This window comes from Mizuhopecten yessoensis, unplaced genomic scaffold (assembly GCF_002113885.1).
Source record: "Mizuhopecten yessoensis strain PY_sf001 unplaced genomic scaffold, ASM211388v2 scaffold3459, whole genome shotgun sequence".
In the NCBI taxonomy this organism is placed as follows: domain Eukaryota; kingdom Metazoa; phylum Mollusca; class Bivalvia; order Pectinida; family Pectinidae; genus Mizuhopecten; species Mizuhopecten yessoensis.
The window spans coordinates 718185-730255 of record NW_018405055.1 but is presented as its reverse complement, the minus strand read 5'-3'; the positions used below and the strand labels follow the sequence as shown (position 1 = coordinate 730255).

The following is a 12071-nucleotide window of genomic DNA, read 5'->3' as shown; positions in this document are numbered from 1 at the left end:
ATTTGACATTGAAAGCATGGCAATGTTTATTCAAAATTAAGGCCCCTTGGCCTAAGGATGCTCCAGACTAAATTTAGTCAAAATCTACTGGGCCGTTTAGGACAAGTAGCGTTTTAAAAGGAAAATTTGACGGACAGCCGCTGCGGTATGGTGAGCTAAAAATGTCTATTGATTAGTTTACCTTGGAGACATACATATGATAAATACAAGTAATCAAAGTTTAAGGTTTTATTGTTTTTAATGATTCTTTATACATTTTTATACATACACACGTCATGTATACAACTTGTTTTAATTAACAAAACAGCGAAATGAACACAAACATAGACACAACAAGTATCATTTGAACAGCATTATTATTACAATGTTTGGGAAAAGTACTATCTTTCCCTCAGCTGCCCAATTACATGTGTTAATTGAAAATTCTGCAACAAAATATCTAGAATGAAGTGCAGCATGTATCTGATCTGGCCCACTATCAGAAACAAAACAGAACTTTACACAATCAATTCTTAATTTTTGTTTGTTATTACCATAATCTTTGCATCCTGTATCAATAGTTTGGGTATAAAAGGATATCAATATACGTGTACATGCATTGGACATAAACTGAGAAAATTTGAATCCATCCAGTCAGAAATTTTGTTTGTTAAACAGGGATCAGATTAACAATACAACAAGATTTGAAATGAGTGATGTCCAAAGCTAATGTCTGAAATAAATGTATGGTTAACTCTTAAGAGTGTCCAAAACGTTAAGCCTCATAAACAATACGGTCAATGGTTTTCTGTTGTACTCTCATAAACTGTAATAAATCTGCCTTATTAACAAATAATACAATATAATCATTCCCACTTTCTGGTTATCACATACACCTGTGTTTATTTTAAAAATAGAAAATGGGCAAATTTTTGACATCACAGAGAAGTGTTAAGAATATATTGTCGATCAAATAATTGTTTATGACTAGTGATGAAGAATGTAGCATCTAACCATAGTGTTGGCAGTAAAACAGAACAATAAGATTTTCTCTTTGCAATACAAATGGAGACACCTATTCAGCTAAATAGAAACAATTAGACTATTTAAACTTGTTTGAGTGTAAAACAAGACCATATGTGTTTACATTGACAAAACGACCATTGGAACTTTAGGTATTGGTTTCAGCAATTTTCTAATAGAATTACTGTTAACACCTTAAATTTTGTGGGAATTAACTGAACTCCTCATGCCTTGCACTGGTTTTGGAGTTATGATTTATATGTATCTATATCCCTAGCAATTAATTTTTCTCTTGTGCATTGAGAAAGAGATATTCTTTTATTAATGTCGGCAGTAAAACGGAAAGTAACAAAGAGGGCATCAAAATATGAATATTACTATGTTGGTAAAATGTACGCAGGATTTGCTTTCAGTGAAACAACTTTCACCTTCCATATTGTACCAAAAAATGCAAATGTGCACAGGTATCTGTAAGAATGCATTATATCGACTTATTCATATATACATTAAGATAGTTTTGAGGGGTTTTAGTACTGTATATTGTATTGTGAGGGAGATTTTCTTGAATAAGACTTTTCACGTTACAGATTATAACTGTAACTAAATGGTTTGTATAAAACTATAAAACTATTTCTGTACACATAAAACAACCCTACATTGCAAAAAGCCATGTACAAAGAAAAAGTAACTAGTTTTCAATTATAAAAAGAGTTGAATTTAACTACCTGGTATTTTTTTCATATGAAAATAACATAGATTAGATATTAGTCAAAAGATATATCCATTTATAGAGAAAAAAAGTAACAAGACGACCTGAGAATCTGGACTCTCACTTAGATATTGGAAAAAGAACATCATAATTCCTTCTCGATTTTGTACTCTGCTTCTCAGCACCCAGGAAGACAACATCCTTCTATAATATCATATCAAATTCCTTGATCCCAAGTGTGTTTGATAGCAAATGTGGTTGAAATATGATCATCTGTTCTGGAGGAGTAGGCTAAATGTAAATGCCCAAATTACCCCCTTTTGGGCTTAGTCCCAAGGAGAAGTTCATTCTCCTTTTACACACACAATTATTTCCCTCCAGGGCATATCCAAGAAGCATGGCTGTGCCTGTCCCTTTATTTCACACAAGCAAATATATGGTAATAGAATGGGGATCTCTTCCGTTCTCAAGTTATTTCCAAATGAAGAAACTTAGGTACCTTATGACAATGTATCACAACCCTTACCCAATGCTTACCCTTGACCACAGCAGTTATTTAATTCGACATTTGATCACCACACAACATATTGGAAATAATTTGCACTGCTGGTCTTCAAAACATTCCCAAGTATCTGAACTCTATAACAATAGGTCCTTTAAATGTGTCGAATCTTTAACATATTTGATCCCTCTGCTCTTGTCAGTATGTCAAGGTCGTTTATATGAGTAAACTTTTTAGTCATATACCTGGAGTGCCTACTGGGCAAATAATATGAGTTTAGACCTTTTGGTTTTCAACAAGAAATGATTTTCATAAAAAAACACCTTAGGACTGACAGACCCTGTGCCACGGTATAAGCTCACTCACCGGTCGTTTTTACAAGGTGAGCAAACAAAGAGGTTATTTTGCTGTTACAGAACATGTAGATAGAATTTTGTCTGAAGACATTGCAAAGAATCTAAAAAAACATGCTGTTTTAGTTTTCAAATAACACTCTTTGAATCTAAATGCATTGGAAACTTCATTTGAAAGAAAAATTCAGTAAATTGGGAACTCCTGATGTCTTTTCAACAATAGCAACATTTCCAAATGCTGCTCTTCCAGTAAACTGTTGACTTCGCTCAGTATCAAAAGATACAAAGTCTCGTGTCTGTTGCTGTTCTCAGTTGTGGGATGAGTGACTATGAATATCACTGGTGGTCTGACACATGATGTATGGGTGATGGATAGAAAAATGAGCATACAACAGCATCATACGTCACTTTTCCACAGTTTAATTGTCTTATCATTCTCCAGTGCTGCTGATGCTATAATGTTTTCTGTAGGATGACAAGCACAGCACAGTGAAACGTCTGCAAAAAAAACAAAAAAATAACAATCAGGAAATAGGCATTAATTACAATATTACAATATCAGAATACTTTATACAGAGCAATGCCATTTTTTCACAAACAGAGATCATTTGTCAAAACACTTAATGTTTTGTTTTGGTCTGCATCAATTGTATTTTAATAGAATTATCTGTTATTCTCTTAATACAAAAAGATTTTTACAAGGTACATGTAGGTAATAATTTCCTAACCATTCCTTGAACTACAATGATCAAATGCAAACCATGAATGAGATTTGACCTTTAAGAGGGAGAATTGGATGCATCACATACCATTATAATCCGACATTAAAGTTCTGAAGTTTTGACTCATGAAAGGTTAAATAATCTACCGTGGTGACTAGCCCATGCCCGTTAATAAGCCCCTCCCAGTTTCCTCATTTTTTTGGCAAGTTCATCAGCACTATTAAATAAATGTTAAGCTAACCAGATGGATGTCTTCCACACATGACTGCACTATTGGCTATGATGAATGGACGAGATCTTTGAACTGTTCGAACACTAAATATTTGACAATTGTGCTCATTTGTTATGCATGATATTTAATAGGAATCCAAATGTAATTAGAGAAGCTGTGAGTGAGCTCACACAGATATACCGCCAGCTTGTGCTTACAAGTTTCTGGAGCAGAACAGTTGAAGGGCAATAACTCAAGGAAAAATGGTTGAATCTTCATGCACATACAATGTAAATTCACTTTGTCAACTCACAACCCCTCCCCCAAACATGGTTTAGGAGAAGTTGCAGTTACAACTGACACAGGGAAGGATGTGTTGATTTCTATACCCCCCCCCCCACCAAACCGGTAAAATTGGCTCACATCCGGTTTTTCACACAATTTTTGCACAGGCCACCTGGGCTTGTCACCTGTAAAATATGGTTAGCTTACACCCTCTATCTCAATACCTGTATGGCCTTGAAGTTTCTGTACAATTTCTTTTGTCTGGAGATTCCAAATATACACCATGTTGTCTTCAGATCCTGACACAATCCACTGAAACATGCAATTTGAAAAATAATTAAATAATTCTAGATAATCACAGCAAAGCCTTCATAATAGATAGTGTGGAAATTATAATTAGCATTGTGTGAGATTAGGACATAGTGATATTTTTTACTTAAACAAGTATATTAAAATAAACTCATAAAATCAGCAACTTACATTTAACAAACACTGACAAAATCAAACAATGATTCATAATTAACAAATTGTCCATTCTCAAACACCTGTTATTATCTATCACCAAATACCAATCATTTTCTATTATTAAACACCAATTGATTGATTATCCAATCAATCAACAATAAATTATCCTTTATCAAACAATTCATTATCTGTTTCAAACATCAAATTATTCGCTATATCAAACATCAAATCATTATCCTTTAGAAAACATAAACTCATTATTCACATCCATTATTAAATGCCAATTAAATCATCAAATTATATTATATTCATTATATTAAATTATCAAAATACAATCCATCATCAAACAGTTATTCATTATTCTTTATCAAAATCCACTGCATTATTTATTATACCTTATCAAACAGTGTTGCGTTACCCTTTACATTATCAAATACAGAGTTTGCTATGTTTTTAGTATCTAATGTCAAAAACTGACTGTTTGACTTACTTTGCCTCCAGTGACTGAGAAGTTGGCAAATATACAGTACTTTTCATTCTTGTGTCCAGTGTAAGTCTTTAAACACTATTAAAAACAAAACATGGTACATGTAGTGATACACCTACGATATTTAAATGGTATGAAGAGTTATGATCTTTTGCCAATATTTTGTGACCTCATTTTCATCGTATGTTCAAATTTTGTTCCCTTACTGAAATAATTTTGCAATTTTTTTAACACTACCAGAATTGACCAACATTCATCAACACATCAAATATAAATAGTCAAATTTAATTACATAAAACCATGTCCTTGCACAAGAGAAATATCCTTATATCTGTGCATATCATGTATGTTGGCAAAACACTGTGTAAACTAGACGTTAATTAATCAATTATTGATTTCTTTGCTGCAGTCTCTCATTACAAAATAGTTTTTCTTGAACCACAAAATTCAAATGAACATGAAATTGTATTTTAATGGATAAGCATTGATTTTGTTATTCAGCAGGGTCACAGTGACCAGGTTCAACAATGACAACAGAAACGAAACCAGCAATCACCAAAATAATCTGAGCTTGGGCATTTCAGCATTACTAATATCATAGTATAATCCTTTGACTGTCAAAGTTTCAGAGAAGAAACAATGTATGAATGTTACCGGCAAGTTAAGTAATGATGCACAGTAATGTAGACCTACCTTTCCTTTGCTGTAGTCCCATAACTTTAATGTGCTGAAATAAAAAGTTGAAATATATAATCAGGTGAACAGTAAACGGTCATTGCCCCTGCTCTACCACCCTTCGTTTAGTGTAGTGGTAAATCTTATTTCCCTTTAGATAGATCAGTTGAATTAATCCTAGGTTGGACAAGAGAGTTCCTATCTCAGATTTAAAGGTTCTTGATAAATAAATGATAGATGGAGAGAGCACATCTGCAGGAACATTATTAGAACTGGCCATGGTTGACATTCCAAATAAGCAAACAGCAGAAAACTTACTTGTCTAATGTTGCTGCAAGAATATATTTTCCATTGGGTGAAAACTTTACGAAGGATACTGGTGGGTTATCATCATCTGTGAATGAATAACTTTTGTGTAATACAACAATTTTACAAAATCAGTGATAAGCAAACTTCAGAGTTATTACTTTAAGCCTGAATTTCTTACACTATGATGAAATTTCCCATATTTTAAACGCAAGAATATGAAGTATGGTCAATATGAAAAGCATGCACGCTTTTATTTATAAATAGTACCATTTTGGAAGTTACAACAAACAAGCGGGCTTCTGGATAAATATTGCATGATGGATAGACATCCTACCATAAAGCACAACACATTTTCACCTGGTCGAAATCATTTTATTGATACCATTTTATTTTTTCCCCCACAGGAAATAATTGCAAAAGGTATAAAAACATTGTTTGCTTGTGACTTACCTGCATATATATTTTAGTGGGAAGGTAGGTAAGTACATTGTTTAACGGTTTTTTTTTTATGGTTGGTCTGTCACAAGAAAGTGATCAGAGTGTAAAAACACACAAACACTGTAGATAGATGGAGTACCTTATCTACTACAGGTAGCGATGAAATGTTGGAAACAGTTTCATTATCCATACTGTTTATCAAACCCTCTACAACTTCATACATTTGTTGTAATGGCTGCTTATTTAACTCATTCACCCCTGAAATTTATGACGACTATTCCAACCTTTGAATCGGAAGGGTTCAAATGTGTCGTCAGGGATGAATGAGTTCAGTGCTGAAATTGTGATGTGTCCAGAGGCTGTTACAAACCTATTAATGTTTTGAGGCATTGTCCAGAAGCTGTGTCCCATATCCGACTGAAATGTCAAGCAAGAAACTAAGTAGGAAATTTTGAAAAATGAAGAAAACAGACTTTGATGAAATAACATGAGAATTCAATCATTAACGACCAGGTTACAAGATAACAAATTTAAAGCAAAACTCTTTTTCAAGTATTAGTAATTATGTATATATATAGGTGTGCGACGTTTCTTTTTTATATAGACGTTCTTTAACACACATATGGATGATCACTTCAGAAAATCGTTTAAAAACAAATGTGTACCTAAAATATTACTTCTGTACTAGCATAGACAAAAATGTTGTGCCATTTTCCTGAAACCAGACAACATAGCTGAGTTTATTATCTAAATTCCAATCCTAATTAACTTGGTTCAATATCTAATACAGCCTCCGGGATTCAATAGGCTTAAATAACTGCAGTGTACCATGCACAAGATAAAAGATAAAAAGATAAATGTCAGAATAAGTACACTAAATGAGAAATACTACTTATACACTCACCATAAACCATCATAACTACTGGATACTATCAAGGAGCCATCTCTGTTGAAGTGTACCTGTAATTTAAACACAAAGAGTTTAATCAAGATACATACCTTAAACATGTGGTGTTGTACATACTGTCAATTTGGAAACGTTTAAAGTTTGAAACAGAAAACAATGTAAACACTGGGTATTAAATACATAACTCAGGCCACTATCATAACTACACTGAATCTGTTCATGTTTTACTCAATATTAAGAAAGAAATCCATTATCATTAATATCTTAAGACACTTTTGCTTACCATGATACAAAGACAGTAAAGCGGAAAAAAAATGTACAAGTGCTTCTATCTCAATCTTTTCTCAGTTTCTACTTGTGCTTCTATCTCAATCTTTTCTCAGTTTCTACTTGTGCTTCTATCTCAATCTTTTCTCAGTTTCTCTTTGTGCCAATTTTTTTATCGTAACTGAAAATACATCTACACTTACTGCAGTAACTGGATCCGAATGAGCAGGGAGCGTTTTTAAACACTTTCCAGTTTTCACATCCCATATTCTTACACTCTCATCAAACTGAAAGCAAACACATAAAAATTAATAACATAAAGGAGTAGAATTGCAAGAATGTAATCATTATTCATTTGCCCAATTGCGCCTAGTTAAATCTGTTGAATCCTGGTCTAGCCACTCTGAACTTTTACACACAGAACACTGTTGTTGATTATATTTTGCTTATTTCATCTTTATTTTTTCATGAAAGTCTGACAAGGTATGGTTTCCTTTTTAGAAATGATTTATCAAAGCTATGGATCCTTAATTAGAATTTGTGTGTTAACACATGTAACCAACTTGGAAGCAGATCTACCCAGGTCAACGAATTGGACTACTTTCGTCTTTTAGAAAAAAACTTTATTTTCAGCAGTGACAGAAACGTTTTTTAAAAGAAGCAATAGTTACACTTGTACAAGTGGATCCCTACCCAACTATACCTAAGTGCTTTTAGGAAATTATCTATTAAGGCTATTTCTAGTTCATTACAGAAAATACTAAACAAATTCATTGATGGAAGCACAAGATTTGATACTTACCGACCCTGAAACTATCAGGTTAGACTGTGGGTTGAAGTTACAACAAAATACATAATTACTATGGCCCTTCAAAGTCTTCATACATTTCCCCTGAAACAAAATTATGTAGGATATTATTCATTAAAATGAGAAGATACATGTAACACTCAATCTGGAATCAAATAAGCTTACAGATGAATTTACCCTAAGACTTGGTAACAGACTAAGTGTGGGATTATCATCTCCAATTATCAATGGTGTTTTTACTGCCTTTATAATTGGATGAGCTTAACATCCCATACCAATTTTTTTCTAAAAACTTTTTATTTCAATCTAAACAAATGTATTGAAAAGCTATATGTCTTTTAAAGTTTGCCTATTACATAACTGTCAATTCAAAATTCATCAGCTTTTTGATCATTAAGGTTAATTTGAAATAGATTCACAAAAATTTCGATGTAAAATCAATTATTAAAGAAAGAAGGTAAATAAACTATTCCCAGGTTAACCATGAAAAATGTTTTTAGTAACCACTTCAGAATTTCAACATTAAAGTACCTACTGTTGCAAAATCCCATATCTTCAGAGTTTTATCATCAGATGCACTGACAAGCATGCGACTGTCCGTAGACCAGGCTACATCAGATATACCCTGTGAACAAATGTACAATTTATAATAGACAAAACAACTGTCTGTAGACCAGGCNGTGGCTACATCAGATATTCCCTGTGAATAAGTGTATAATTTATAATAGACAAAACAACTGTCTGTAGACCAGGCTACATCAGATATACCATGTGAATAAATGTACAATTTATAATAGACAAAACAATTGTCTGTAGACATTTAAACAAACATTTTTGACAAATGCAACTTCAATTTGATTAATACCTAGTTAAAATACATCCATATTAATTTTTAAAATCACAATATATTTTGTACTCACCAATTTGTGACCACTTATTGTTTTCTCAAACTTTCCATCATAAGCTCCCCAAATTTTGATCAGTTTATCAGCAGCTGTTAAAGAACAAAATATCCATGTATTAATAATTATTCACCAGCAAGTCTTTTCTTAGTACACCTCTAACATATCATGCTGTCTGTTTTTCTTAGTACACCTCTAACCTATCATGCGGTCTGTTTTCCTTAGTACACCTCTAACCTCTCATGCTGTCTGTTTTTCTTAGTACACCTCTAGCCTATCATGCTGTCTGTTTTTCTTAGTCCACCTCTACCCTAACATGCTGTCTGTTTTCCTTAGTACACCTCTAGCCTATCATGCTGTCTGTTTTTCTTAGTGTACTCTAACCTATCATGTTGTCTGTTTTCCTTAGCACACCTCTAACCTATCATGCTGTCTGTTTTTCTTAGTCCACCTCTACCCTAACATGCTGTCTGTTTTCCTTAGTACACCACTACCCTATCATGCTGTCTGTTTTCCTTAGCACACCTCTAACCTATCATGCTGTCTGTTTTCCTTAGCACACCTCTAACCTATCATGCTGTCTGTTTGCCTTAGTACACCACTAACCTATCATGCTGTCTGTTTGCCTTAGTACACCACTAACCTATCATGCTGTCTGTTTTCCTTAGCACACCTCTAACCTAACATGCTGTCTGTTTTTCTTCGTACACCTCTAACCTATCATGCTGTCTGTTTGCCTTAGTACACCACTAACCTATCATGCTGTCTGTTTGCCTTAGTACACCACTAACCTATCATGCTGTCTGTTTTCCTTAGCACACCTCTAACCTAACATGCTGTCTGTTTTCCTTAGTACACCACTACCCTATCATGCTGTCTGTTTTCCTTAGCACACCTCTAACCTATCATGCTGTCTGTTTTTCTTAGTGTACTCTAACCTATCATGTTGTCTGTTTTCCTTAGCACACCTCTAACCTATCATGCTGTCTGTTTGCCTTAGTACACCACTAACCTATCATGCTGTCTGTTTGCCTTAGTACACCACTAACCTATCATGCTGTCTGTTTGCCTTAGTACACCACTAACCTATCATGCTGTCTGTTTGCCTTAGTACACCACTAACCTATCATGCTGTCTGTTTTCCTTAGCACACCTCTAACCTAACATGCTGTCTGTTTTTCTTAGTACTCCTCTAACCTATCATGGTGTCTGTTTTCCTTAGTACACCACTAACCTAACATGCTGTCTGTTTTTCTTAGTACACCTCTAACCTATCATGCTGTCTGTTTTCCTTAGCACACCTCTAACCTAAGCTGTCTGTTTTTATTAATTAGGGGGTAGGGTTTGAATGGGTCAGTGGGAGAAAATGACTTATTTGCTTACCAAATTATCCACTTTGAATAAAAAGAACTTAATTTTAAATTTCTTTTGCAATAAAGTAGATCACGACTCTTTTTTTAGAATTCCATTTACTCAAATAAGCTGCCTGTTTGCCCATGTTGACAAAATTGTCATTCCAAATCATATTTAATACCAAATCAGTTATTGAAATGTTTGCATTGGACTTTAAAACACATACACTTGTATTGAAATTTTCGCTGTTTATTCCAAGGTCTAAAGGTTGATATTCAATGTTATTTTATCTTTTTCTAATCTTTTTTTGGCAAAACCAATCCTTTATATAACATTTGGTTCCCTGATCTCTACGATGCTTCACAGAAAATTTGTGAAAATAACTGATGAAAAAAATGACTAAGTTGAAAGTGTTAAGACCTCCTTGTTACTCAGAAGACTTTTTTTATATTTGACCCTTACGACCTTTGAACAAACCTGATAGACCGTCATGCCATCATGTAACAGACCATATATCATGTCCCTAATCCTTTTGGTTATTAAGAAGGAGTTGTTCAAAATATTTCAACTAAGTCAAGGTTTTTGATTTGAGAAAACTTTAATGGTCAAATAGCATCACCCTAGACCTCAGAGGATTTTAGAAGATCTTAACCTATAATAGTCCATGTTGAACTTTGACATGGAAAGGTGTCAATGTTGACCTTTAACCTAAACACTTACAATACATGCTCATCAAAAGACCTGCATGGCTGGTCTTCATTACATACTAAAAAAAATATTGCTCTACACCTTTTCAAATTTCAGATAATGTCGTTAAATTTTTAATACATTTGACCCGGGCGACCTTTAAAGCATTCAATCCCAGATAGCTATTGGATAAATGTCGTGACCCTAGGTCTTTTAGTTCTTCAAAGAAGACATTCGAAGAAAAAAAGCTGACGAAGGACAAATGACATACTGTACCATAAGCTGGCAGGTACTTTATGCCTGGTGACTCAGGTGAGGCAAAAATTGTACTTACATGAGCTCGCAAGCCACTCCCCACTTGGACTGAACTTGACTGATGATACTGCTTTGGTGTGACCAGCCATGGTAAACTTCAAAGTGTAGTTTGGTTTCTAAGCACAAAATAGTACAAAAAATTAATATCCTGATATATCAATCTAGTAAATTCAGTTTGAATAGTAAAATCCCATCTTTAAATTTCAAGCAATTTAAATAACACACGATAGAGCTGATGCTGTTTTTTTGAAAACTGGTCCATCTTCTGACAAATACACATGTAGGTAAATCATGACTTTATATAACAAGAGGCCCATGGGCCTTAACGGTCACCTCATATATTTAAACAGAGAGTTTATTTTGTTTTTAACATGAACAGAAATATTATTCAAAGTGACAAAAAACAATAAAACCACCTTATTCAATATCTAGCATACAGATTTCAGACTAAAAAGTATTTGAAACTAGCACCTCTGATTCTAAACAAGGAAAATGAAGAAATTTTAGCACACTGACTCCTTTGAGCCCCACCCTACAGCCCTTGGGGGTAGGGCTGGCTCAAAATTTTCAAAGTATCAAACTGTCAACTCAAGGTTATAATTCCAATCAAGTTATTAACATGTAATATTCAAAGTATCATTTGCCATTATAAACCATAATAAATTTTGCCCCCC

At 33.8% G+C, this 12071-nt stretch overlaps 1 protein-coding gene across 1 annotated transcript in view; it reads right to left on the bottom strand.

Annotated features, from left to right (window-relative positions):
* Positions 1 to 219: 219 nt before the first annotated feature.
* Positions 220 to 12071, bottom strand: part of LOC110447572 (WD repeat-containing protein 5) — a 20130-nt gene continuing 8278 nt past the window's right edge. The window contains exons 3-14 of the mRNA XM_021493352.1: positions 11417 to 11513; positions 9061 to 9134; positions 8676 to 8765; positions 8135 to 8224; positions 7536 to 7619; positions 7063 to 7118; positions 6529 to 6575; positions 5730 to 5805; positions 5430 to 5463; positions 4740 to 4814; positions 4009 to 4096; positions 220 to 3064 (exon numbers count right to left, since the gene is read on the bottom strand). Coding sequence (XP_021349027.1) covers positions 2964 to 3064; positions 4009 to 4096; positions 4740 to 4814; positions 5430 to 5463; positions 5730 to 5805; positions 6529 to 6575; positions 7063 to 7118; positions 7536 to 7619; positions 8135 to 8224; positions 8676 to 8765; positions 9061 to 9134; positions 11417 to 11513 — 912 coding nt within the window. The 3' untranslated portion in view covers positions 220 to 2963. The remainder of the gene's footprint in view (positions 3065 to 4008; positions 4097 to 4739; positions 4815 to 5429; positions 5464 to 5729; positions 5806 to 6528; positions 6576 to 7062; positions 7119 to 7535; positions 7620 to 8134; positions 8225 to 8675; positions 8766 to 9060; positions 9135 to 11416; positions 11514 to 12071) is intronic.